The sequence below is a fragment of the Callorhinus ursinus genome, unplaced genomic scaffold (genome assembly GCF_003265705.2).
Source record: "Callorhinus ursinus isolate GAN/ISIS: 27379988/994484 unplaced genomic scaffold, GSC_fseal_2.0 scaffold7, whole genome shotgun sequence".
In the NCBI taxonomy this organism is placed as follows: domain Eukaryota; kingdom Metazoa; phylum Chordata; class Mammalia; order Carnivora; family Otariidae; genus Callorhinus; species Callorhinus ursinus.
This window is the reverse complement of record NW_027397069.1, coordinates 48,414,800-48,442,712: the sequence shown is the minus strand read 5'-3', so window position 1 is coordinate 48,442,712 and position 27,913 is coordinate 48,414,800. Positions and strand designations below refer to the sequence as shown.

The 27,913-nt window shown below is 41.8% G+C and overlaps 1 protein-coding gene across 1 annotated transcript in view; it reads right to left on the bottom strand.

The window, feature by feature from the left end:
* Positions 1-8,454: 8,454 nt before the first annotated feature.
* The window catches only part of TNFSF11 (TNF superfamily member 11), a 31,337-nt gene continuing 11,878 nt past the window's right edge, over positions 8,455-27,913 (bottom strand). Inside the window, exons 3-5 of the mRNA XM_025874694.2 lie at positions 13,964-14,009; positions 13,785-13,883; positions 8,455-9,885 (exon numbers count right to left, since the gene is read on the bottom strand). Coding sequence (XP_025730479.1) covers positions 9,464-9,885; positions 13,785-13,883; positions 13,964-14,009 — 567 coding nt within the window. The 3' untranslated portion in view covers positions 8,455-9,463. The remainder of the gene's footprint in view (positions 9,886-13,784; positions 13,884-13,963; positions 14,010-27,913) is intronic.

Sequence of the window (27,913 nt, the reverse complement as noted above, 5' to 3'; positions counted from 1 at the left end):
TCTGCTTGAAGCCCTTGATGTTGATAAATGATGTTGAAGCCTGGCTTCTGCCTGACCTCTCCTGTCTAAACATAGTGACTGCATTTTGCTCTCATTAACTTCTGCTGCTGGCATTTAGCCAGGATATGCACAGAAAATGGGAGAAGTGTGTATCTGGCCATTGTATTGTACATAAAAGAGTGTTGAGTAGTTGGCCTCTGGTGTATAACTGCCTGGGTTTGAATTCAGGCTCTGCCACTTACTGGGTGCCCTTGGCCAAGTTGCTGAACCTCTCTGGCCTCAGTTTCCCCATCTATACAGTGAGGGTAATGATAGTAGTCATTTTCTAGAAACATTAGACTTGATGGCACTCAACAAATCTCTCAAAGATGTTAATTATCATTATATAATAATAAATAATTATCATTATAATACAGTCTTCTGCTATTTTGTAGCTTGGCGGGGATGGGTAAGTTCCCATACGTCCTTACTACATTTGAACATTGGTATTTCAGATGCTGAAATCTGACCTTGCCGCAATAACCTTCTGCTTGCTCTCCCCACACTCTCCCCCTTCACCCACCCCTGTATCTCTACTTACTTAGCCTCTAAAGCGATACCGTGTAAGAAGTGTAGCCACCCTGGGATGGCATACCATCAAGAAGCCTAGGCCATTTTGAGAAGGTATTTGAAGATGCTCTAGCCAACAGCGAGCGTCCGTGGCCAGCCACAAGTGAAGGTATTTCTAAATGATTCCAGCCAAGAGGGTGCTTTATGCAACTACGTTTTGGGTGGTTTGTTATGCAGCAGTAATGACCAGAATATGAAATGACCAGATATTGAAGTTATCAAACACATCAAACACAGATTAAGCAGTGCAAAACAATAGATGGCGGGGGGGAGAAGTTCAGCAGAAAAGCTAAAACTTCTAAAAAAGAATCACATAAGAATTCTTAAACTAAAAACTAAATCACTGAAATGTGCGTGTTAAAGGGGGTGAGCAGCAGGGAAGATGCTGTACAGGCTAGGATTAGCGAGCTAGGCGACAGATCAGTAGGAAATACGAAGACTGACATGTGGGGACCAAAAAGGATGGAAAGTACAGAAAAGCATGGGGGGTGCACTTGGGACCAGTAAAAAGGTCTAATATGTCTATAACTGGCATCTGAGAAAGGGAGGAGAGAGCGAATGCATTAAGAAGCGGATTCAGGGGGAAAAGAAACCCAAAGAACACTAACAATAGGTTGATCATCTGACTTCTGCTTTCAGGTTCAGTGTGGGGTGAAAACAGGGGCATTCTCTAGTGTTGAGCAGTGACATCCAGAGTTCAGAAACAACCAAGAACTAACAAGGAGGGGGAGTTTATGATGTGAGAAAAGAATCTGGCATCTGCGGGATCCAGAGGAGAAAACTGAGATAACTAAATCGTAGACTGAAACTCCCGAGGGCTGGGCCTAATTCATCTTTTTAAAAATATCAGTGACACTTGGCATCTGAGAAGAGATTCTCGCTAAAACACTTACTGAGTAAGAAGCATCTGTTCCACAGAGAAGGTTGTTGCTTATCTTTAGGCTGGCTAGTGAAGAGCTGCCTGGGGCAGCTAGACACCCTCCGGATGCTACCTTTTGGGTCCTCTCATTACCTTTAGACTTCTTTTTTCAAGATTTTATTTATTTATTTATTTATTTATTTGAGAGAGAGCATGAGCAGCGGAGAGCAGAGGGAGAGGGAGAGAGAGAATCCTAAAGCAGACTCCGTAGTGAGTGCAGAGCCCTACGCAGGGCTCAATCTCATGACCCTGAGACCATGACCCGAGCCGAAACCAAGACTCAGACCCCTAACTGACTGAGCCACTCAGGCGTCCCTCAGGCGTAGTGTGGAGAGGCCCAGGGTAGAGATTCCAGGAGAAAAACTAGCAAAAAGAGGTTGATGCCAGTAGCTATTTTGCATTTAATCTGTTGGCTCAGAGAAATGATGTAAGGCTTTGGGACGAGTGAACACCATGACTATAACTGTGTTTTATTAATTAATTTATTTATTTTTTAAATTGTCCTGCCTGGCACCGTGGAGGAGGATTGGGTGCAGCACAGAGGTGGAGATTGCGTGGGAAGATCAGACTAGGGCTTGGCCACATCTACCTGCTGACCCGAAATTGACTGTTGTGCCATTGAAACTTGTTTCTTAGCCATTTTAATGACCAATTTTTGCAGTCATTGAGGCCAGTTGTGCAGCTGATCCAAAGCGGTTGTTAAGTCATCTAGGAACGCAACATGGCTATCGATCTCATGGTACAAGTAGTCAAACAAGTGTGGAAGAACAAGTCCTGAATAGGGCTAATGTTAAAAGAACAGAAAGCTTTTATGCTGGATCCTCAGTGTATTGGCTCGAGTAGAAAATTTAGGGAGGATTTCAGATTTCAGAAACATGTGTGCATGTTAGAAATCCAGCCCCAAAGTGGTACTTGTAAGCCAAGTAAGCAGAGTAGCAAAGGTTCAGGTGAAGGTCATATAGCTGTGAGTGGATAGTGCCCAGTGGAGTTTGTTGCAGAGAAATCTTCCAGTTTGAGTTCTGCACACAAATGTGGCATAAAAATCCTTAACAATATGGTTTTCCATAAGCTAAGCATATAGCTCCCTCTGCTCTCGTCTGACTTCTGTCTAGAAGCCGATTTGTGGGAATTGTAAAACTTACTTTCTGTGCCCTGGGAGGCCCCCAAGGGCACTGGTGGAGCCTGGGCCAGTTATGCTTATTATTTCTTCCCTTAACGTTGTTGTATTGGAATTTGATGCCTGGATCTGCTGTGACCGTTTTGCTAGCGGGAGGTCAGCACACAAAGGAGGACAGATCAAAGGGAACCGTAAGAAGCAGATTTGGAGCCCTGATGTACTACACTGAAAGCCTGATTCACCGCTAGATTTCTTATTATGCAAGGAAACACATTTCCTAATCTCCTGATTGTTCAAGCCACTTTGAGTTCGGCTTGTCTGTTATTTACAGCTACAAGCATCCGAAGTTACACCCACCAAATACACACAGGCACACACGCACACAAAATATCTCTTCCCTAACCAACGCTTGCTGTCTGAAATGCTTCTCCTTAGTGAGCCATTCTTTTCGCTGGGGAATTTTCTCTCTACAATATCTACATATCTCTGGAAGATCCTCTTTAAATCTTTTCGTTTTTCTAAAGATTGGTTTAGATGTTGCTTACTATTTTATTGAGTCCTTACCAAATGCTAGACCCTCAGGGCTGTGAGGATTTGAGGTTAAGGGAAGGTGCTAACAGATGGGAGTGGTCTTTAAAGACTTGCTTACAATAAATGAAGGAGAATTATCTAGGCCACTGTCTTAATGGACTCCCCTCACTTTCACGACTAGGCTCAGCACAGGCTGATGGGCTCCACCAGGAGGAGAGAAGAAAGCAAAGAAGTGCCCAGTGGAGAGGGATAGCGAGGTGGATTTGGCCCTGAGACTCTAATTCATTGCTACTTGCCTGTAGGAAAGAGAAAATGATCCATCACCACCGTGATTAAGGTGTACTTCTTTTGCCTTTCCCCTTTCTCTTCCACTTTAGAAAAGGGAAAGGTTGGAAGAGATAAACTCAATCTCTAGAATGTGAAACCAGAGTTGAACAGGAGAAAAAAATTTTGACCTGTCAAGTCCAGGTAGAATTAATTTAAAGACTAATGTGTCACCACTGATAGTAGGGCATGCATGGAGCCCATGACCACTAAAATCTTGCCCGGAAATGCTTGTTGGTATGGGGGATGGCACCAGAAGAGGTATGCTTGAGCTGGAGGAGGAAAGCAGCTTCAGGGAAGATACTAGATGTCGATCAGGTCAAATTGTGTGATTGCTCTGAGTAACTTCAAGAACAATGACCCTATCTAATCCATATTACAATTTATTCTTTCTGACATGTTTGCACTTTTTTTTTACTTGAGGTCTCAAGAACACGAGACAGGTGATGTACTATGATTATTTGAATTTGTGAATAAAGAAGTGGAGAAAGGCTAAGCTATGAAACAATTGTTGAAGAGGCAAGTCTAGATCTCTCTTCTCCCGACATCAAATTTTCTCATCTTCCCACTTTTTCAAACTTCCCTGCCTTAGGATTCTATGTAAGAAGGTACTACACCTGAAAAAGCTCATCATGAAAAGTGGCCTCTTTGGCTCCACTTCCCCTTCCATCCCTCACCCAATTCTATGTAGCTCCAGCAAGAAATGGGGGCAAAGCCACCCAGTTTGTGTAATTGTTACATATCGCAGCCCTAGAAAATTAATTTTAATATCTATCCTAGTGTCTCTTATAATGCATAGCACAGTGCCTTGCTCAATATGGCCATGCATGGCAGCTATGGAAAAAAGATAAAATATGTGCTTGACTCTGGGGCTAAGGATGTAGCAAATGGGATGGGAAGATAATAATAGTGGCCCCGATTTGTTGAACCCCTCCCATGTGCCAATCCTTACAACCTCTCAATGCACATAGGTTGACTCCTTCTTTACAAGGCAGGGAACCAAAATCCAAATGGTGGCGCCTGCCCCAGGTTACCAGGCAGCAGAGCTCAGACTCCAATTCTGGGTCTAGCTGACACCCACGTTTGTAATCTGTCTTCTAAAAGATATGTACATTTCACGAGGAGTTTCATTCCACCAACATAAGATTTTTTTTTTTTTTTAAGTGGAGCCCAATGTGGGGCTTGAACTCACAACCCTGAGATCAACACCTGAGCTGAGATCAAGAGTTGGCTGCTTAACCAACTGAGCCACCCAGGCGCCCCCCACCAACATAAGATTATTAAGATCAGATCTTTGAGAAAATGAAGCTTGTGCAGAATCCATACAGAAGGAAAAAAATGGGTTTTGCCCAAGACAGTGACATACCATGATTTTAGGACCCTCATAAGAGAGCTTAAAATAGGTGGCACCTGGGTGGCTCAGTCGTTGAGCATCTGCCTTCAGCTCAGGTCATGATCCCAGGGTCCTGGGATCAAGCCCCACATTGGGCTCCCTGCTCCGCGGGAAGCCTGCTTCTTCCTCTCCCACTCCCCCTGCTTGTGTTCCCTCTCTCGCTGTGTCTCTCTCTGTCAAATAAATAAACAAAATCTTAAAAAAAAGAGAGAGAGAGCTTGAAATATCTATCAGGGGTTTTTTTTGTTTGTTTGTTTGTTTTGTTTTGTTTTAGGAGAAATTACTGTCTCTGAAGCCAGCCCTGATCCCCAGGTTCTTAGTTCTGCATGCTACTAATGGAGTAAGTAACATCTAGCTCATTCCTTTGCCAAAAGGAAGAGACACCTTCAAATTTTCAAAACAGAAGATTCTACAAGATTTCTCTATAAACACTGAAAGCCAGTAGCAATATAAATAATGTTATAACTGGTCCACATCTGATAATATCAAAGAGATTGTCACTACAAATAGCTGGAGTACTGGTCAAGATGTGGTAACAACAAGCTTCTGAAAAGAAAATAATCAGTCAACAAAGGAGAGGGGAGGTGAGGGTAAATGATTAGGAAATAGAATTTTTCAATTACGAGAGTAGAAGAGTAGAGGTAGCATAAAAGTGTTGCTAATCAAAAGGATAGATTTCTGTTTTATAGCTAAAATCTAACACTCACGGTGTGCAAATTTTTTATTGTAAAAAGTGACACAAGCCTAAATCATAATAATGTGAATCAATAACTAATTAGCATTTATAAATGCAGCTTCTGGGAAACATATTTCAATTTCATAGCAAGGAAGCTAGAGAATCGATTAACAAAGCCAAAAGTGAAGCCAGCACTTGCTTGACATGCCCCGAATGACTCCACAGGCTAAATGTACAACTGCAAGCTGAGTCAGAGGTGTGTCCCCAAAATGTACAAGTGGAACCCCATGCCACTGTCCCAAGCCAAGTCAACAAGTAGACACAGAGAGACAGGATGAGACACGAGGTGTTCAGGTTTCCACTGGAGTCACTGGGGAAACAGGTCATCTTCCCTGGGAACTTTTCTAAGATGGCCTGATGGAAACAAATGAGACAAAAGAAAGCAGAAAGAGAGGGAGGAAAGCGACTCCACTGAACAGGAATTGCTGCACATGTTGTGTTTTGGAAAGATGCAAGTGTGCGTGAATCTGGTATATTTGTAGAAGCTGACTCATGAAGACAGAGGACTTCAAATTTTGCATGCTTTCCTTCCTTCGGATTTGGCATGTGGTGGGAAGAAGATAGAAAGGGGATGTTTACAATGAGCAGACAATTCCATTTGCCAGAGCATCCAGAATGTGTTGGTTTCCTCACATGACCTTGTCAGGACATTCACTTGGTTGTTGCTGAGTGTTGACATGATCTGGTTCCATCTCAGTCGGATACAGCAGCCTCCTTTTTCCTCACAGGCCACTGGAGAAACCAAGTGGTCCTCTGACGCAAGGGCCAGGGATGAGGGGGGAAAAGGAAAAGAAAAAAGAAAAACATTAAAACAGGAAGAGTGGAAGTGGGAAAAGGGGTGAGTGAGAAGAAAGAGCAGGAGTAAAAGTAGTGCATGAATGGAAAAGTTGGGTATTGAATCCTGCATTTTAGATCCTTCTACTCAGAACCTGGAAAACCTTGAGCAGCACTAGAAAAGAAAAAGCTTTTCCCATACCTCCATACTCTTGGCATATCCACTTGTTATAGCTGACTCCTTCAAGGCACAGGCCAGTTCCCATTAATATTTCATTAAGTCATAGATTCATTCCAAAAAAGCTCTAAAAATCCCTCACCTACCAGGTTGTTAACATATGCAAATTTACATTACAGTCAGGCTGAATTTTCAAGCTTTTCTATAGAGGTCGCCCTTAGCATGGCAGACCATCCGCCATGTTAGTTCCCTAGTCTGGCTGGTGCCACCATGTGTTGTCTCACAAGATCCTAGGTTCTTTCCATCCCTAGACTTTGGATTTTAGCTCATCTTTGAGAGATTGCAAGTTAGTTGCCTCTAAGTTAAAAAATAGTAATAGATATTCTACTCTTTATCCACTTTGGGAGCCTTTCAGCCCACCTCGTATTCAGTCCAGTTTAATTTCTAGAACATCTGTGATTCCCAAGGTTGGGTTCAATGGCCCTCTCTGATGCCACAGCATGCTCTACATACCCTGGAGCTTACCTACCACACTCTTAGGAGGCTCCTCCCCACTAGAATGGAAACTCTTTAAAGTCAGGAAGAACACTGTAGGATCCCCAGTGCCTAATACAGTACCTAGCACATAGTTGGTGCTCAGTGAATAATGTGGAACAAATGAATGAATATCATTCACCTATGGAAAGACAGAATCACATTCCAGGAGCCAGTGCAGCTAATAAGGTTCTTTATATAACAAGATTTTGTGTCAGTGGAGAGTGGAGAAATTCTGATTGCATATCAAAATTCATTTTTCCTTAAGCCAAGGCTCAGCAATTGAGATATGCAATCATATTTTGTGCCAATCTACCTCAGATTTACTGATAGTTTTAAAACAATAGGTGGGGCGCCTGGGTGGCTCAGACGGTTAAGCGTCTGCCTTCGGCTCAGGTCATAATCCTAGGGTCCTGGGATTGAGCCCTGCATCTGGCTCCCTGCTCCGCGGGAGGCCTGCTTCTCCCTCTCCCACTCTCCCTGCTTGTATTCCCTCTCACTGTCTCTCTCTCTCTCTCTGTCAAATAAATTTTAAAAAATCTTAAAAAAAATAAATAAATAAAACCATAGGTGTATTTTGGACAATGATTGAGTCCTACAGTCATAGCTTTGCTGCTTAAAATGTGTATAATTTCTTCTTTAACATCTGCTATTTCTTTCCTTCTTCCATTCTTCACAACCATCAAGAAACATTTATCCACGAATGTCAAGTGCCTTAAATTATGGTTTCCTGTGCCTTCCCAAGTTGCTTGTTTTCTGCTGTCTCCCTCAACGTGAGCAACCAGGATGGGTTGAGACAGCTCCCCGACATAAATTTCCATGAGGTGGAGCATCTAGTCCATTGTTAATGTTTCCTCACCATGGTAAGCTATAAAAATGTTCAGGGGCTCCTCCAAGTCAATTGTCCCTCAGGGCATTAGGAACTAGTGCACAACACCACTTTTTTTTCTTATGACAGATGCATAACACAAACTTTTCTTTTTTGAGTGAAGAAGCTTCTATTTCCTATCTGACTCCATTCTTGCATACATATCCCTTGTAAATTATTTTTCAAATTCGGAGGTTCATTAATTTAATTGAATCTGTTCCTAATTTTTAATTAAATCTGCATTTCTCCCGGTAACCTTCGGAAAGATGGAAGCCACAACAGCATATTGGAGAGAATGGGATCACAGAGTAATACAGACATGAAAGAGAAGCACAATATCACAAGGCAGGTCTTCTTATAAATTTATTTTTGTACCAAAAAAAAATTAACATTCAAAGGCAATGTTTTTACTGTACAGTAGAAAATATCAACTATATTAAAAATGGGATTTTTTTTTTTTTGCTGGTAAGCCACTGATAACTGTTCCATAAAAAAAACCCACAAAATTTACAATTTGCAACACTTGTAGAAAAAAACACCTGTTCAATAATTATATAAATACTCTTGACAGATTCCAGTAGCCCATTATGTATACTTTTTGGCAATGTCAGCTTTCTAAAGTCAATTAGCTTCTAAATTTGAAAGGCACCTGGTGGCCAACATCCTGCTTATTATTCAAGGCAGCCATTTTAATTTTTTGCACAGACTTGACAAGTCTGAAAAATCTATTAAGTTAAAAAGAGTAAAGAAGTATAATACAGTTGATATTAGCAAACAACATTTCTTTTTCCCTTAGCTGCAAGTTTTCCCCAGGGGATTTACAAAGTGCACCAGTTAAATATGTCTGTACATTTAAAACATTAAATATGTCAACAGCAAGACATTTTTAAATATTTGAATCAAATACTATGGCACAAATATAATTTACAATACTTTGCACAGAAAACATTACATCTGAAATATAACTTTAGATATTATATAAAAATACATATATCTTCTCTCCTCATTAGAAAAAGTATTTATTTGCAGGTTCTGGCATGATGTAACGATTCAAAGGAACTTAACCCTTCTGATGATCATCCACTGTCAATTAGATGACACCCTCCCCACGTGAGCTGCAAAGTGGCACATAACCACAGGCTAGATCCAGAGAATTAACCCCTCCCATAGCCCAAATGCAGTTTCATATAAAGGCAATCATAATTGCTCTAATCTGGTATAATTTTAGGAATTCATTACAAAATTTAAAAGCCATTATGTAAGAAAGCCTTTAGACTGTAACACACTTTACTCCAACATCTCCCATTGGCTGTAAATACACATGCTCGCTACAGAGTCAAAAGCATGGAAAGAGTCTTCTTGTACCATTGTGGGTCATACCCCTTAGTAGTCTCACATCTATATACATCTTTCTTGGCTTGTTTAAAATTTTTTTCCATACATCCTAGGAAGTACAGAATAACGCTCCACACAATGGGACTCAATCTATATCTAGAACTTTAAAAGCCCCAAAGTATGTTGCATCTTGATCTGGATCTAGTAGTGATGGGTTGGATACCTCGATGCTTATTTCCTCACCAGATCGTAGCTTAAAAAATCCCCCAACGTTTATGGAATAAAAATGGAATTCGGAATTCCCTGACCAGTATTTGGTGCTACCTCCTTTCATCAGGGTATGAGAACTCGGGATTTTGATGCTGGTTTTAGTGACATACACCATCAGCTGAAGATACTCTGTGGCGAGGTCTCCCGAAGTTTCATGATGCCGAAAGCAAATGTTGGCATACAGGAAATAAAAGCCATCTTGGTTAACTATTAGTTTTCCATTGCTGAAAGTCATGTTGGAGATCTTGGCCCAACCTCGGTCATGGTACCAGGAGGACAGACTGACTTTGTGGGAACCTGAGGATAGGAAGGGCACATGATTTAAAATCCACCCCTTCAATGAGAAGGACATCCTCACAATTCCATGAGGTTGGAGAAAAACCTAACAGTTATTGTTCCAAGGGGAGAATACTTCCTCAGAATTTATTTTCTAAAAGGGCAGAAATGCATTAAGATGTGCTTAGTATTCTCTGCTAGGTACCTGAGAGAGTACGAAGACAAATACTCAGTTTTCCTTCCCTCAGGAGCATACGGTCCATGACCGTTAGGTAGGGTATGTGTTCAGTTAAGAAGCAAGGCGTGAACCTTGAGAGCCAAGGTGCAGAGATAATTGCCATGGGAATTCAAAGGAAAGAGAGTTTAGTTCTTCCCAGAAGAATCAAGAATGACTTTGTTGGATTGTTACTGAACCTGAGAACTTAAAATAGGTACAGGATTCAGTCAACAGAATCAGAAAGAGCACTTAAGGTTGAAGACAGAGAATAAGCCCAAGGCAGTTGATACAGAAAAGCAAGAGACAGAACTTCCAGGCTGCTTGATTCCAATGGTTCCGATCCCTTCCAAGGACAGTTTATTTCCTCAACTCCAGAGGTGGGCGCTAGAGTGAGCCCGAGAAGCCATTTCAGGCACTGCAACCTCTTTGCACCCTTCCTTCCTTTTCACTGGAGGTCCTACCTCAGGTCACACCAGATTAAAGCATCCAGAGCGTAACTATCACCCCAAATGTAAATATCATTCCAAATATAAATATCATCCCACGGTCCCAAGTGAATCAAGATGAGACTGCAAGATTATTCATCACAGCCCCACAAACACTAGTAAAGTAATTCCTCCAGGCTGGTAAACAGCCACCTAATCCATTGACAGAGCAAACAAAATTCAAGATGTTTCCCACCTAAAATTATCCCATGTTTCCCTCTTCTTACCCTCCTCCCGTATTCAGTCCTTCTCTCAATTAATAACTTGTCTTAGAGTTTATCTCCTATGATGAGTCTTAATAGAGAGAAGCAGAATGACTAAGGTAAAGTCTACCCTCTCAGTGGGATGGATCAGTTAGTATTAGACCAAGGGCTCATAGGTACAGCCTGGAGAGGCGAGAAACGAATAGGAAACAGGGAGGGGAGAAAAGACAGGAACCTTGACCACAGGCCACTTCCACCGTTAGCCAGTGAATTGGAAAGAGTGTCCATATTCCCTACTAAACATATCTCTATTTTTATTCATCCATTCGTCAATTCATCGATTCATTTAGTTGATCAATCATTCAAGAAATAACTGTGCGGGGGTTTCTTTGGAGATTCACTCTGCCCATAATTAAGAATGTTATTAAGCAGTATCCTCTCGAAGCACTTAACACTAATAGTGGAGAAAACAAGAAATAGGCATATAGATTGGAAAACATAATATCTTCGTTGCTGCATGTCACACAGCACTTGGTGGAAGTTCAGTTAAGCAACTGCCAAGTGAATGCTGCAGAAGTGAGTGGCGATCAGGAACACTCAGCCCAATGAGGAGGACAGAGGAGCCAGGGGACAGGGAAGGCTTCAATCAAATGTGGATGGGCTGAGAAAAGGGAGAGCGTAGTGTCAGCGACGGAAACTGTTGGAGCAAATAATGGAATGCACACAGCAGGCAGAGGAGAAAGGGAGTGTGAATGAATGTGAAGACTCAAGAATAGAGAAGAGCGGGAGACAGGGAGAGAAGAATACACTACTATCAAGTTGAGGGACCTCACATGGCAATCCTAGGTTTCCATGACAAACAAGGTACGCTGATGACCTTTTACCCCAGGCCCTCATCCCCTGTGGTCAGTGCCATTAGGCGCTAGGGAAGAGAGGTCTCCAAATATTTAGCCTGAGCCGCCCCCTTAAGAAAGCCATGCAGTCTGGCCTCACAAAACACTTCCCGATGCATTTTATTCAGGAAGTGAACAGTCAATATAAGGCAGATTCTGATTTTTTTCTTATGTGTCAATCAATATAAAACAGAGGCCAAAAATGAACATGCGAAATTAAAGCCACCTTCCTCTGAAGAATCCCGTACTGGCCAAAACTGGGAGATAAATGGACTCAAGGAGTTGTTGGCTCAGCCAGAGACGCAAATGCTATTCTCTTAAACAGAAGCATACACTACTTCATTTCACTCAGTCACAAACTCAATAACTGTCGGAAAATAACTAGGAGTTTTGCCTTGTTTTTTGGCAACGATTTGACGCTAGGTGCCTGAACAGAGAGCTTGCTATTGCCAAACAGACTTTGGCACACGGTGTAATGTAATATTTATCATATGTCATTTAAAATGAACTGAAAAGATAAATGCAGAGCACATTCATAGCACAAACAGCTGATATATCGGTATTAATTTGATTGCATTTGCTAATATGCAAAATAGTTTTCACTCAGAAAATTAGTGTAGCTTCAATGTAAGGCACACATACACATGTGCAGAGAGAAAATTTGTTTATGAAGCAGATATCTGAGGCAGGATAGATGGTTTAGGAGAATGTGCTACCAACCAAAGCATTGGTTTCTCAGTTTCCATGTCTGCAGTCAGGAAATACCTCTCTGGGAACCCCTGCTATGAGAGTGGCTGCAAAATCATTACTAAAACTTGGGTTGTTGTGGTGGGTTTTATTTTTTTTTAACTCCAAGAAAAACTAGCCTTAAATCATTTTTAGAACAAAGTGGAATATGTATAATCATTTAATAAAACTCAAATGTAGTAACAAGTTGCACTCACGGAGTGCTTACTAGATGTCAGCTTCCATGTAAGCATGCTCTGACATTGCCTCATTGAATCTCCATGGCCACCCCATGAGGTAAATACCATCTCCATCCCCGTAAAGAAACTGACACACTAAGGATTCCAATAACTTGCCTGAGGTCACACGGCCAGTACGTAGTACAGTGGGGCTTCATACCCAGGCAGCCAGTCTATGAGCCCCTGCTATTAAAAGTACATTAATCTACTTCTTATGGGAAAATAAGAACATAAGAGTCCCCAATTTTTTTCCCCTCTGACAAAGCCAACTGGCCACAAGGTACTAATATGATGGCCTATAGTGTAAAAATCATGGACCTGGGAATCAACTAGAGTGGAACCCAACTTCTAATCCTACCACCCCTATGACCTTGAGCAGATAAACTATGTGGACCTCAGTTTCCTTGTCTGCAAATCTGAATGATAGTCACTTACCTTGCAGGGTTGTGGTAAGGAGTAGAGATAACGAATACAGTGAAATGCCTGGTACATTGTATGTTGAACAAATGGCATGATAATAATAATGTCAAGTGACACTCTATTGTAATGTTCTTTTAACCTTTGGATGTTCACCTATCCCAAGGTAGAGTCCCAGTGGGGATTACATGGTGAAATAGCTGGGGCCCTGGTTAGATGTAGGCACAGAGCTCTGAGTTTCCTCATTTCTAAAAGATAATCAGCTCTCCAGGGCATTGAGCTAAATTCTGATCCAGAGAAAGTGATAGGCCCTTGGAGAAGGAGGAGTATGTCTTCTTTTCTAGAGGGCTACTGCCTCTTAAACATTACTCTGTTAAGGCCCTACCTGGAACTCTGCAAGAGATAAATCCATGCACTTTATAGGTTGGCAAGGGGGATGTACCAACTTTGGCTTGGAGAAATACAGATGAACAAAACAAGGGATTGTCCTTCCCAGTTCTGCAACCTCAACTGGCAGTCACTAAAAATAAGCACCCATCTTGATGATCTGAAAATGAAGAGTGATGATGTCCATTCTGGCAGAGTTGAGAATAACTGTTTCCACAAATGATCTTTCTTCTGGTCTAGAAGTTAAGGGCTCTCAAAATTTTAGTAACCGGCTAATAATAGTTTGGAGTATTCAAACGGACCGATCAAGGACTCTTGAAATCTTTTTCAGGCTGGATGCAAATGGAACTTACCTGATGGGATGTTAGTGGCATTAATAGTGAGATGAGCAAAAGGCTGAGTATGAGGCTTGCCCCTCCTGGCCAGTTCTAACCATGAACCTTCCATCATAGCTGGAGATGAGAGAAACCATGTTAGCCCCAAGAGTACTGACCCTATTTGATTTCAAATATTCATGCAGATTCATGCTTACCTTTTTCTGCTCTGATGTGTTGTGATCTAACAATATGTTGTAATTCCTGAAATAAAAAGACAAAAATCTTATTTATATATTCACTCTTCCAGTCAAGCCATAAGAATTTAGGATTGTTGGACATATGATAAATTAATCTTCTTTCCTTCAAAATATGCCAGACATACATAGGCAGTGAAATTCTTTAGTGTTCTAGGTAGATATCAAGAGAAGTTCAACCTGGGGTGCCTGGGTGCCCAACTCTTGGTCTTGGCTCAGGTCATGGTCTCAGGGTGGTGAGAAGCCCCGCATCAGGCTCTGTGCTCAGTGGGGAGTCTGCTTGAGATTCTCTCCCTCTGCCCCTCCCCCCACTTGCATGCTCACTCTCTCTAAAATAAAAAATCTTAAAAAAAAAAAGAGAGGCTCATCCCAAAGAATTATGTTGATATGCTTAAAAAGTAGACCACACACATGTTATCTAACAAAATACTTTGGACAATAAGAGGAAATAAAAGACAATGTAAATTATAAAACCTGGAATAATTAAACGTAATTAAGAATTTGTAGCAGATACACAAATGAAGATGAAGTTAACTAGGAAAATAACAATTACCACAAAATATATGACCCTCTTAAATCTTTAAGGAGGCTCTTTTTATGTCTATTTTATTAGTGAATTCCTGTTACCACACTGAAGTTCAGCTCACAGGAAAGCAAATAATGCTTAGCTCCCAATGGTTAATTTTTTATTTAAAAAAAAAATCACAGTGCATTTAAAGTACTATATGGAAGTCTAAGAGCTTTTAGAATATCAATAATTAAGTTAAAATACTGCCACAAATAGAGGTTTAGAAACTCAAACCAGAATGGGGCACCCGGGTGGCTCAGTCGGTTAAGCATCTGCCTTCGACTCAGGTCATCATCCCAAGGTCCTGAGATCGAGCCCCACACTGGGCACCCTGCTCAGCGGGAAGTCTGCTCCTCCCTCTCCCTCTGCTCTTTCCCACCCCCCGCTCCTGCTCTCTCTCTCAAATAAATAAATAAAAGCTTAAAAAAAAAGAAAAACCAGAAAAAGAAAGAACACAAGTATGTAAAGAGCACAGGTAATTGCATATCTCGACTTGAGCCCTGAAATAAAGGATCCATTAGGTAAGTAACTGCATGCCCCTCTGAATCAAGACCTTAGCTACCATTAACTATTATGATAGAATGGGTGAAATGTCAGGTTTAACTTCATTTCAAATCCCTTATCAGCCACCTACCTGAACTAAACATATTAATAGCACCTCTATCATAAGGTGGGGATTAAGATTAAATAAGGTAATGCATTTAGGCACTTAGAAGTGTCTGGTAATGCAAATACCTAGATAACAGAAACACTCTTGGAGAGATTCCTAATTTCTCTATTATTGGGATGACCATCCATGCTAACCATTTCCCACCCACCCCCAGCTCCATCCCATGATATTTAAAAAATTAGCCACGTAACCTAAGTTCTTTGAGTGTCTGGAGAGAAGGGCTTTGAGATAAATGATAGATGATAGATAGATAGATAGATAGATGATCGATAATGGATAGATAAATAGATGATTGATAGATGATACATAGGTAGATAGATAGATAATGGATAGATGATAGATAGTGGATAGATAGATAACAGATGGATAGAGAGATGATAGATAGATAATAGATAAATAGATAGATAGATAACGGATAGAGAGATAGATAATAGATGGATAGATAATGGATAGATGATAGATAATGGATAGATGATAGATAATGGATAGATAGATGATAGATGGATAGATGGATAGATAGATGATAGATGGATAGATGATAGATAATGGATAGATAGATGATAGATGGATAGATAACGGATAGATGATAGATGGATAGATGGATAGAGATGATAGATAGATAACAGATAAATAGATAGATGATGGATAGATAGATAATGGAGAGATGATAGATGGATAGATGGATAGATAGATGGCAAACACAACTTCAACTGTTAACAGTTGGAAGGATTCTAGAGATAAGATAACATTGATTTTTCTCTCCATCTTCAGGACTCTCAAGAGAGATAAGAATCTATTCTATTTTTAAAAACGTTTGGAGGAGATGGCACAACTGTTTTCTGTTACCTAAAGAAGTCACAGTGTGACTGACTTTTACAAAGAAACCTTGGGCGCTCATCCAGGGCTAACTTCTGCCCTTGCCTTGACCCAGGGCACTGCCCTGCGGAACTCTGGAGCACTGTTTGTAGAAAATTCTAGGCAAATTGTGGCGAGTGGCACAAGGCAATGGCCCTTCCCAGGCCTTATCCTTCCCTCACCATCCAAGATTTATTTTTCTCCCCTGCCGACCTCCGATATCCCAACTCTCTTCTTATGACTTCTGGATTCCCAATGGTACTCTGATTTCTGGAATTTCCTGGTTTAGTCTCCCCTGTATTTATAACAGAGATTTATAGATGTACAGTGTGTCTTTATACATTGTGTGTATCTTTACACATTTGTATACAGTGTATCTTTTACATGTGTATATCTTTACAGCTTTATATATATGCATATATATATACACACACATATACAATCTATCTTTATTCATTATATATACATTTATAATAGAGATATACCTTGTATATATATTTATACATTTACAATATAATGTCTTTATACATAGCGAATATCTTTATACACTTATATATACAATGTTTCTTTACCTGATTACTATCTCTTAAAAGATTGGAACAGGATCCTTGATGACAGAGTAATTCGGGAATTTAAAGCTACCCTTCATTTTCCCTCTAGCCCGGATTTGCCTCATCCTCAGAGGGGAGAGGGAGGAGGGGGAATGAAGCAAAGCTAAGTATGGCATATGTCTACAAATGTCTGCTTCGTGCTTTTCTATGGAGAAAAACACACCTTTTATTGAGAAAAACAAGGGAAGAGCTTATGTGCTAGCTCAGCAGTTCTCAGACTTGAGCATGCATCACAGTCTCCCAGAGGGCGCATTGAAACAGAGTTTCTGACTTAGTAGGTCTTGGGTAGGGCCTGAGAATTTGCATTTCTAGCAGGTGAGCTAGTACTGCTGTCCTAGGGTCTCAATTTGAGAACAGCAATCCCCCTGAAATCCCAAAAGACTTCAGAGATGGGCCAATCTGACATTTGTTTGAAGGTTGAGACCCGGGCAAAAGAAGCAGCAGACTAAAGTCACTGATTAAATGGGCAGGGAAAGTTTGTTCTTTCCCACCTGGGAATAAACTTCTCCCGCCCATTTCATCAGTGGCTTCTAGGTCAGAGCTGTCACAGAAACTTTTCATTTACAAGAAAATTCAATAACCAGCACCATTCAGAAGCACTTTCAATGACTGCTAAAAAACAAAACGAAACAAAACAAAAAACCTCCAAATACAAAACAAAACAAAGAAACCCTAATGTGTCCTGACCCAGAATGAATTAGAACTCTATCTAGAGAACCATCACGTAATGCTGCTTTCATGTTATACCTGTTCTTAGGTACCCAAAATTGCAATTCTTCTCAGAAATCCTATAGAGAAGTTTCCATGTGAAAAGGCAGTGCATTATGTGTCTACAGCCTGAGGCTACAAAAAAATGTATTCTTGTTATCTATTCTTGTATCACTACCTCACCCCCAATTTTTTGAACTCTAGTTGATGTGCATAGATGCCAACCATAAACAGAACATTCTTCTAAGACTAATGCAATTAGTCTGATACTAACTTGGTATTTTTTTTTTTAAAGAATCTCTTCAGGTGATTCTAATATAGGGCAGGCATTGACAAACATTATTACTAATTGAGTGCTCCCATGAATGGCTGTGTGGTGATGTCTGTATTTGGCCATAGATTTATTATTTCCTCATAACTTACATATATTCCACATATTCATGCTGAAAATTAAATAATCCCTTACATGTGTATCTAACAGAGTATTTTCCCTTGGACTATCATATTTGATGCTTATTAGAATCAGAGGCTGGGTAACTATCACTAACCTCATTTTTCGGACTGGTAAATGGAGGCTGAGAGAATATGCACTCTCCTAATTAAAGCTGGGACTTGAACTTCTGTCTCTGACTCTCCCTTTACAAGAGGTGGCCATCAAATACATGCCTGAAAGCTGGCAGAAAAGTTTCAATGGTCCTTCATGGGGTTCAGAACATGCTACTCCAAAATATAAGGCCTCGGCATATTGAATAATTTAAGCTGAAGGAATTTGAGAAATGGCAGGTGCAGGAAGGACCCTTGTGCTTCTCCTCTGAAGTGGTCATAAGACACTTGTGTGAGAGATGCTCTCCTCCTAACTGGCAGAAAGGAGCATCCTTATCTCTAAGATGTGAGGATGCTAAGAAGAACCTGAAGGAACAGGCCCTTTTGTCCTGTCACATTTTCCCACACCTTTCCACTCTCCATCAAACCTAGTATAAAAATCGTTCAGGCTAACCATTTCTTCAGGTCTTCATTTCTTTAGGAAACATACATTCAAAACATGCATATGCTTTTCTTTCATTAATCTTGCTTTTATCAATCTAATTTACAAAGCCCCAACTGGAGAACCTAAGTGGGGAGAGGGGAAAAGATCTTTTTTCCCTGGGGCCTAGGTGGTTCAGTAAGTTAAGCGTCTGCCTTCCGCTCAGGTCATGATCCCAGAGTCCTGGGATTGAGCCCCACATCAGGCTCCCTGCTCAGTGGGGAGTCTGCTTCTCCCTCCACCCCTCTCCCCTGCTCATGATCTCTCTCAAGCTCTCTCTCTCTCAGATAAAGAAATAAAATCTTAAAAAAAAAAAGTATCTTTTTTTGTTTCTTCCCCTATGCCTGTCAAGAAATCCTTAGGGGTTTTTTTTCCTCCCTGGAGTAGAAAGTCTGAAAGGAGGCTTATCTTCACTGGGGATCTGACTGCTGAGTCTCTGCAGGTTGCCTGGAAAATCTGACAAAAAAAGAGTTTGACATCAGGAAATATGGTCTCCGAATTTCCAGGCTCAGAATTGGCTGAGTCATGTTCAGGGCTTGGCTGGTGAAGTGCCCGAACCAGGGCCTGCAGACCCTGGGCACGAGGGGCATCACATTTCCAAATGTGACTCTGCCGAGTCCACTCCACACAGCAGGAGCAAATCTATTTTGTCATTTTTCTCAAACAACAGATACTTGGCTATGTATATGCTAAGCACGGATCTTTCTTGAATGCCCCCCTAATATTTTTAATTTTCAAGATTATAGGAAACTCTTCTAAACGAGTACTGAAACTTCACTCCAACTGACAATTCCATTTATTTTCTAAGCAGCACACTTACATTTATTTTCATCCACTCTAGTCCTCTACTTCTGTCACACTAATTAGAGTGTCTTAAAATGTACAGTTCTTTATTCCCAAATCTTACCATTCAGACATTGCTTCTGGTTTCTTTGAATTCAAAAAGTTCTGATCATCTAATCAGAAAACACTACAAAGAATATCTCAGCTCCTTTCCTATGAACAAATTATTCAGATGAAAGAGATCTTTTTTAGTATATTATGTGTGTTTATCTTATTTTAAATCCAGTTGTAAGTTAAAAAAAAAAAGTTAAGTCTCTGGATAAACATCCTGTGCATATGTGGTCTACACGATCATAAAGAAGGATAGGTAGCTTTGACACACCTCCCGGCAAACAGCCTTTAGCAGGAGCCAGAAACAGTTGCCAAGGTGAAAAATCTGGGCAGTCCTCCCTGCAATTTTCTCTAAGGTCTTCACTAAGAGCCACAAAAGAGAACCCGATGTCTGCTCCTCAGGAAGACCAGCGATCTGCCTTCTCCGAATACAGTATGCTTAGCATCTGTTACTTGCAGGGGACAAAAAGAATTGCCCCCTGGTTTCTACAAACTACCCATGACAACTAGGATCATTACCTATAAGTGACTAAGAAAACTCACCTGAATGAATGAATTGATTTTGTGGTCACACTGTAACAAGTAGGCTTTTCAGCAGAATTATGCATTTTTAGATAAGCGTAATTTGGGCCTCGATTATGCTAGCTTCATTTAACCCTTCAAAACAAACAGAAAAAGCGAACTACTGGTAGGCAGCCAAAGAAATTGCTGCCAATGCAAGGAAAAAAGAAACCCTCTGACATACTGCCACCTAGTGAACGCTGTCCAGCACTGACAAGCCTGGGACGCCACAGCCAGGCTTTGCAGACCTGATCGCGCAATCGCCCCCACTCCAAAGTCTAAAAACAATACAGCTGAGGAAATTTCACAACGTTTTTCAATCTTCTCATTGTGGCATTTTCCTTTTGAGACTGCACTAATGTTTCATCTTTGCTGTCAGAGTACATCTGAACACACAAGAAAACAACCGATACAATTTTTTTTTTTTTAATTTCGACTTTGATTTCACTCCTAGAAGAATGTTCTGATTTCACAATTCCTCCACCAGGAAAGAAAGCGCACAAAAGATCGATGTGATTGTGTAACTGTGGTCTCTAGGATTGCTTCTTTTCGACTTCTCCCGAACTCAACCTCCAAGAAGCACAATCCCCAGAGTATGGTAGGGTAAATTTGAAGAGTGCAGACCGGGTCTTCAGTCTGTTGGCGCAGCCTCTTTCAAACATCTTCTAAAATATTTTAGGGTCTTTCGCCAAACATAGGGAGGTGGGAGATCTCTCAGAACTGGCTCAATCTTGACAAATCAAAGCCACTTAGGAGAGATTGTACTCTTTAAGAATAAATACAAACACTTATGAGTATTTTCAGCTCCTTTGTGGAGTTATGAAAATTTTGCTCCAGGTAATTTCAACATTTACAGCAAATGTTAAGCTTTTGCAAACTCAGCTGGACCACTGCCCCAAACAAGACTTTGATAGCATTCCAATTCAAGAGCGAATGTTATTAAAATGGTCTTATTTGCTTGATGGCAGTGTTTTATTATCTTACGAAATGACAGAAGTTGATTGAAGCTCCCACGGAGGACATTCTTAGCTGTAAAAATTCCCCAAAAAGGCCAAGTTACTGGAGGTTGAGCTTCTGAGACTGAAAATGGCACCTGTGCATTGGGACGAGAATTGTGTGATCCACACAGTGCCTGTCAGTCAGAGCATAGAAGAAGGAATTTGTACAGCCAGATGCTTTGGAAACCACTGGCACCAGCTCATAGCTGGGGTCTCAGGTGGCTGCCTCCCTCTGCAGTACCCACAGCAGCTGCAGGGACATCTGGCTGGTTGAACAAGGATTTAACACCCCGTTTGCCAGATATAATACAGGGTTCATACACTTGTTAACATATGTAATGCATTCATTTTAACATCTTAATGATACCCTTCAAGTAATTCTTCTCCAACCAAGTTACAAGAATAGGGTATTCATCAGCCGAGTTAGCACATGAATGCCACACATGGGTTGTTTCTGAAAATGAATAGCCAGTTTCCCATTCCTGCAGAGAAGTCCTGGAGACTTCCACCACATAAACTGCTCAAAGAGCCATCCCCTCCTCTCTCCGCCAAGTACAACTGCCTTCCTTCAAGCTCTCATCATTTCTCATGAGGATTATAATTGCCTCCTACCTCCTCTCCCAGTCTCTTGCTGTCCTCAAACTGATCCATTGCTGCTGGAGCATCCAAAAGTATACGGAGGAGCTTGGTCCTTCTCTGAAAATCCTCCCGGAGTCACCCACAGGCTTCAGGAGCAAGTCCACATTCCTCACCTGAGTTTAGAAGGCCCTGCGAGATGTCCTGGTTACTGCTTCAGGCTCCCTTGCTATTCCCCCTCCCCTGAGCCCCCAAACTCCACCACTGAGGCCACTGTGGGACACCACAGGTACCAGCCACACATGCTACTTAGAGTCAGTATCCTGCCCTCCGGTTCATACCGACATGGTCTCCAAGTGCTCTCTCAGAGAGACGTCTTACTGTCTTATCGGTAGCTCGTCTTTATTTGTAAAGATTTTATTTGCCTGGTATTCTTGCCTTACAAGGCACAGAAAGCATACCCACCCACAGAAAGAATACCCAGGTGTTGTCCAACAACTAAAGAGGCAGCATTAATATAGATGTCTCAGCCTCTTGCTTTCCTCCCTCCCCTAAAGCTCACATTAACCTTCTAATCCACAGGATATGGGGGAACACTTTATAGGCACCTGGATGAAGAGGGGGGCCCCGTAGTTCCTAATGAACTGTCTGTGGTAACAGTTCAAAATAACCTCAAAGCAAAGAACTTTAAGAGGAGGATCCACTGAGCATGCTGTCACCTAAATACATGTTATGAAGGGCATAGCAGAGTCTGTGCTTCTCAGCCCACGTGCCCTGAAGCATAGTCTTCTAGGGCGCCAGGACAAGAGAGGAGCACTAGCGAGGGGGAAGGGCAGCTCCTGACCATCCCCATGGCGGGGGGGTGGTGCATGGGGAGGAGGACTGGGTCCAGTGGGTCCAGTGGCCCAGCTAGCAGCAGGAAGGGGAGCCGGCGTATAGGGCATTGGCCCACTAAACCTGAAAGGAAGAGCCATCTCTGACTCATTTGCAACTCTACATTTTGATCCCTAACATTCTTTATTTCTTAATATAAGCTACTGATTTACAGAATTCACCCAGAGCAAAGTTTTCCCAACACAGATTCTATCCACAGCCCACACCTCAGCACCCTACCTCTTAAACCTCCTAATTTGTTTGCCTCCTAACTCAGTCAGCCACCACCATCCCACGAGCACTTCTGGAAATTTCTCAGTGAAGAACTTTACCAAGATGTATGTTGGTCTCCTCCTCCCACCCAAGCATAGTCACCGGGGGCTCATTTCTCCCAAAAGAAGTCTGCTGATTGGAAAAGATACGTCTTTGCAAACAGAAAATGCACTCTCCCCACCAAAGGGCTGAAGAAGAGCATGCCCTTGTTTTCCTAGAACAGAGTGATGCTTTCCTGGCAGTGTGCTGGCTATGCTGGGAAGAGAAAATTAGTTTTTCTTGTTTAACCTTCATGGTTTAAATGAGGAACCTTCTGCCACAGTTAAGGGTCCCCTAGAGTTTTCATAAAGTAGCCTTATGACAGCAATATTAGTCTTCATAAAGAGCTCAATCTCAAAATGCCTTGCACTATAGTTCTTGGTTAAGAAGTTTAATCTAAGGGCCTGGAGGAGTGACTGCAGTGTGGCATCTTGGGCAAGGCGTGCTATTTATCCTGTCTCTGCTTTCTTCTGCCACTTGAACTAATATGCCCCCTTGCACTGGCAGAGCTTTGACATTCACAGAACCTTGTGGCCTCCAAAGGAGGCTTACTCTCACAGACCCTCCCCAAGGTATTGGACTACTAGGAGTATGACGCCAAGGGGAACAGAGGTACCAGACCAGCCACTGAGGACAAATGAGGCCAGGGAGGAAGGGGCAGGGTGGCTAGTCAGGGTCCTCCAGCCTCAAGGTCCTTTAACGTGTTCATGCCCCAAAGGCAGAAACTGCCCCCTCCAAGAGGTAGGACAAGCATCACACTTGGGAGTGACCTCCAGCCCTTTGTGAATCTTTCTGAGCATACATAATGTGGCTAGCTTCTGGCAAGAGCAAACCAATAATCGTCTGATGACACCAAGAGCAGGGATGAGCAGGGCTCACTCACTCATTAAGCCAGTTCTTCAAACTTTCACTGAGCACCTACTGTGTGCCTGTCACCGGAGAGAGAAACTAAACATCACACAGTCCCTGTCCTGGAGGCTCACATTTGAGTGAGTCAGCCCCACACCAAGCTCCTACAATGGATGCCCTGAATGACAGGAGTGAATAAAGAAGCTCTGGGCACACACACAGGAGCAGGTTCTAACCCAAGTGTGGGCAGGCAGGCATCAGTGGGGGCCTCCTTTGAGAAGTAATGCCTGAGCTGAATTTTGAAAGACAGAGAACCAACTACACAGGAAACGCCTGGAATAACGTATAAAGGGCCACACAGAAACGCCCATCTCTCATTCACCCATCCATCCATTCCACAAAGTTTAATGATGGCTGCTGGGGGTGGGGGGGCAGGCATCCTATGGTGTGCTGAAGGTGCTGTGTTTCCAGGAGAGATATCATCTTTGCCCTCACTGTGCTTTGGATCATAGCAGGGAAGCAGAAGGGAAAGGGCACAGCCAGGTTAAGGAACTTCTAGCATTTTACTGTGGTAGGGCCACTGCGCACAACAAGCTTGGTGGGTGACGGAATGACACACAAGGTAATGAGCCTAGAGAGGCAGGGGTTGGAATGAGGGTTTCCAGAGCACAAAAGATTATGTGTTATATGTTCAGCAGCTCAGACTTTATCCTGTTGGTTACGGGGTCCACCGAAGGATTAGTTAAGCAGGAACGTAAGGGACATGTTCAGATTTGCATTTTAGAAGTCACTCAGCTGTGGAGAGGATGGACTAGAAGCAGTGAGACTATAGATGGGGTGGCCACCTGCAGTGATCTAGGCAAGAAACGATGCTGGTGACACCTGCATTAAGGTGACAACAGTAGGGACTAGGTAGAGAGAAGTAGTTGAAGGTTTTGTGAGGAGGTAGAATTCACAGGATGGGGGCCAAGTAACGAGTGAGTGATGGACAGTGTGAGACGATCTTCTGGCTTCTGGCTGGGGTGATGGAGATGATAATATGGTCCTTCACCACGAAAGGGTCCGAGAAGATAAAAAGCAGGCATAGGCACTGGGAGGAAGAAGTTCTGAGCTCACCAAAACTTTCTGAATATGAGCCCCCTGATTTATAGTTATCATTATCATATTTACCACCACCACCACCACCACCACCACCACCACCTCGTGTTCTTGAAGGGCAAAGATTGGAGGCTAGGGCAGCACCTAGTAATGAGGAAGTGATGTGAGAACAGAACTCTCTCAGACCCTGAATCTCAAAAGGTTCAAGCAAACATTTGTCTCATCATCTTAGCTGCAGACCCCTCTCTGCAACTTTCAAAACCCACATTTCCATACCAGAGGCTGGCTCCTTCTCTTCACATCCACCACTTATGTTCACCAGAGTCTTCCCTGTACTCTGCTGGCTCTCACATCTTCTTAGGATGCTTAGTACACCTTCTTGGTCCTAGGTGCTATCTCCGCTCCCACCCTGAAGCCTTCCTTTAAAGATAGACCAGTCCTTCTCAGAGAGGATTTCTGAAATCACAAAGTCTCCTACTGAATTACCAAATCTTTATGACCAATCTGGTTTATTTATTTTTTAAGTAAGGTCCCCAAGGTATTCTTAAGATCAAGCAGGCTTGGGAAACACCGTTCTAAGGAACATCACTCTCCAGTTCCACAGGCTCTATTTCCCCTAAGATGAGCCACTCTGTGGGGAGCAATACAATCTATCCTTTGCGACCTTCCCTTCTAACCAAGGACCCCGAGTTTTATTCACTTCTAAAATTGTAGGTCAAGATCCCAAGCCACATAATTAGATGCTCTCTTCCAGGTGTGTCTTTCCTTATCTCTTGTTTCTTTAAGAATGTCGTTCCAAAATATCTTCTCTTCCAACCTGGGATACTTCTAGCACACAGATAAGCCCACCTCTGATGATGCCACTCACTGTTATTTCCCTCTTGGAAACCCTCCTACCTTTTGCCCTGGGTCTCCCTGAGATTGAGCACATCACAGCCAATAGCCTATTGTTGGGTCAAAGGCAGTAGATGGCCTTGGTTTTGTAGGAAAATTCTGTGGGTCTTACTTCAGCTTTCCCATAAAGACAGTTTTCATAAATGCTAAATATGATTGGGGTTGATTGAATTGCAGTTCCCAAAACTGTTACGGCGCAGATGAAATCGCATTGGAAAACCACTACATGACTAACATCTTGATTTGGGAACACCAGTGCCCCCAAACCCCAAGTTTCCCTGTGGGTTTACAAGAAGCTTTCTTGCGATACATATGCATATACAACAGCAAAGTGATAATGACTGGGGTTTAATTTTTCCCCTTGTGTTTGTTATGTGTGTATTTAACTAAAAAGCAAGTGAGAAATAATGGTATATAACAACTCTAATGATTATAATTTCATAAGTAGTTAAGATCCACTCAAATTTTAGTTGATTTCTTACATACTTTAGTTTTAAAAATGGGAATAGTCTTCTTGTAATAAGTGACATCAAAATTCTAAAGGATCAGTTCTCTCTATGGAGAACACAACCACTTAATCTGATAAACCTTTTGGCTTTAAATTAATGTTCTTGAATCCATGAAACCTACTAAAAACTGTGTAGGTGACAATCAAGGTTCATTCAGAGATCACAGATGTGGAGATGTATATGTCTAAACAAATCTTTGAAAGTTCTTTCAAAAAATGCATGCTGTTAAATCCATTTTTAAATGTCTCTGTCTCCTGGAATCCAAATAATCTTAAGGTACTTTAATTTTTAGAAAACAAAATCTTAGCCATTCCAATTTTTCATAGACTTAATGTATTGTATTCACAGAGTTAACTCTGCTCACATAGTGAGCCTACTTTCCTGCCTAAACAGGGTTTAGTGAGTAGTGGAGACTGGTCACTGTCCCCTAGAATGCAGCCTCTTCACTTCCCAGTGAGTTATGGGCAACCCCCTTCCTCAAGCCTTGGTGCAAATGTCTGCTCAGCTAGAGATAATTGTGCTGCTTCCCTTATGGCCAGGCGTGGTCTTATGAGTAACTTCCAGCCAAGAGGATGCTACTAGAATCAATGGTATCCCAGCTCCCAGGTACCAGTCTTGGCCTTTTCTCTCCTTTTCCTCTGTCTGGAAATGGCAACAAATGGAAAAGCCAACTTGGACCAAGAGATGGAAGGTACAGAAGGTACCAGATGAAGATGGAGGAGTCTCCCTTCTAGCCTTGGACTGCTCACCCCTGGATTATTGCATGGGAGAGGGAAAAACTCCATCTTATTTAGTTCATGAATGAGGGTTCTCTTTGTTACAGCAGCATGGACTGTGCCAAATAACAGTGACTAATTCCTGGGGGATCAAAGTATTGAATATCTTTGGGTACACCACTCTTAATACAAGGAGATAGTTTTAATTTACACTGTGAATCCAGTAGGAGATGAGACCAAATATGTACTGATCCCCAGGGAATAAAACAAGAATTCCAGGTAAGAATTAACTGTTCAATAATGATGGCTCTGGTTTTACTCCCCATTTTCCAGTAAGCCTTTGGAGGCTCAGAGGCTTCCTGACTCCAGGAAATGGTTAGTCAAGAATATGCCAACAAAAGATAGTTATTGGTAGTCATTATCATCCTTGGCTTTTCGTATTCTGTAGTGCAATTGCAGAGACCAGAGGAAAACATGCCTAAAGGGAAAAGTCTGGATGGAGATAACTTTCAACAAAAATTATCTGTACTTTTGCATCTGTACCGAGACCTTACCACCTCAGGCTACAATATTAATAATTATCCATCATAACTTTGGTTAAGACACCAGAGAAATGAGAAGCAGGCTACTAACACTCTGGCTTTATGAGTTGGTCGATGACCCATGTTTATTTAAAAATATTAGTTCACAGAGTTCCATAAGTCACAATCATTTATTTGTTCTTTTCCTTCATTCTTGAGACTACATTATGTGTGACATATTCAAGTGTGAGCAAAACGGCTATAGTTCTCGTCCTGAGGGGAGTTTGCAGGTTTGTTCTGTGACCTCCAAACACTTCTGATTGTACAGCTCTTTCAGGGAAAAAGTTTTAATGCTCCCAAACATACATATTTATTAATTTAAGTATTGAATAAAACATTCCTGTATACTAAGCACATTATGGAATAGTCAAAAAGATGTTTTATAAGCTAATATTAAAAAATCCATACACATGTAAATCTTCATGCTCCCTTGCCGCACCCTGGCGGAGGGGGTCATCTTGAATGCACTAAACATCCCACATTAATCTCTCTGCTCCACATCATTCTTTCAAATACTTTTCATAGTAAGTTTCAGGAAGTTTTTCACAAACAGGTACTTCGTGTGAAACCAACAACTGGGCATACTAAAATCATGCCGAGTCACAGCCCAGAGT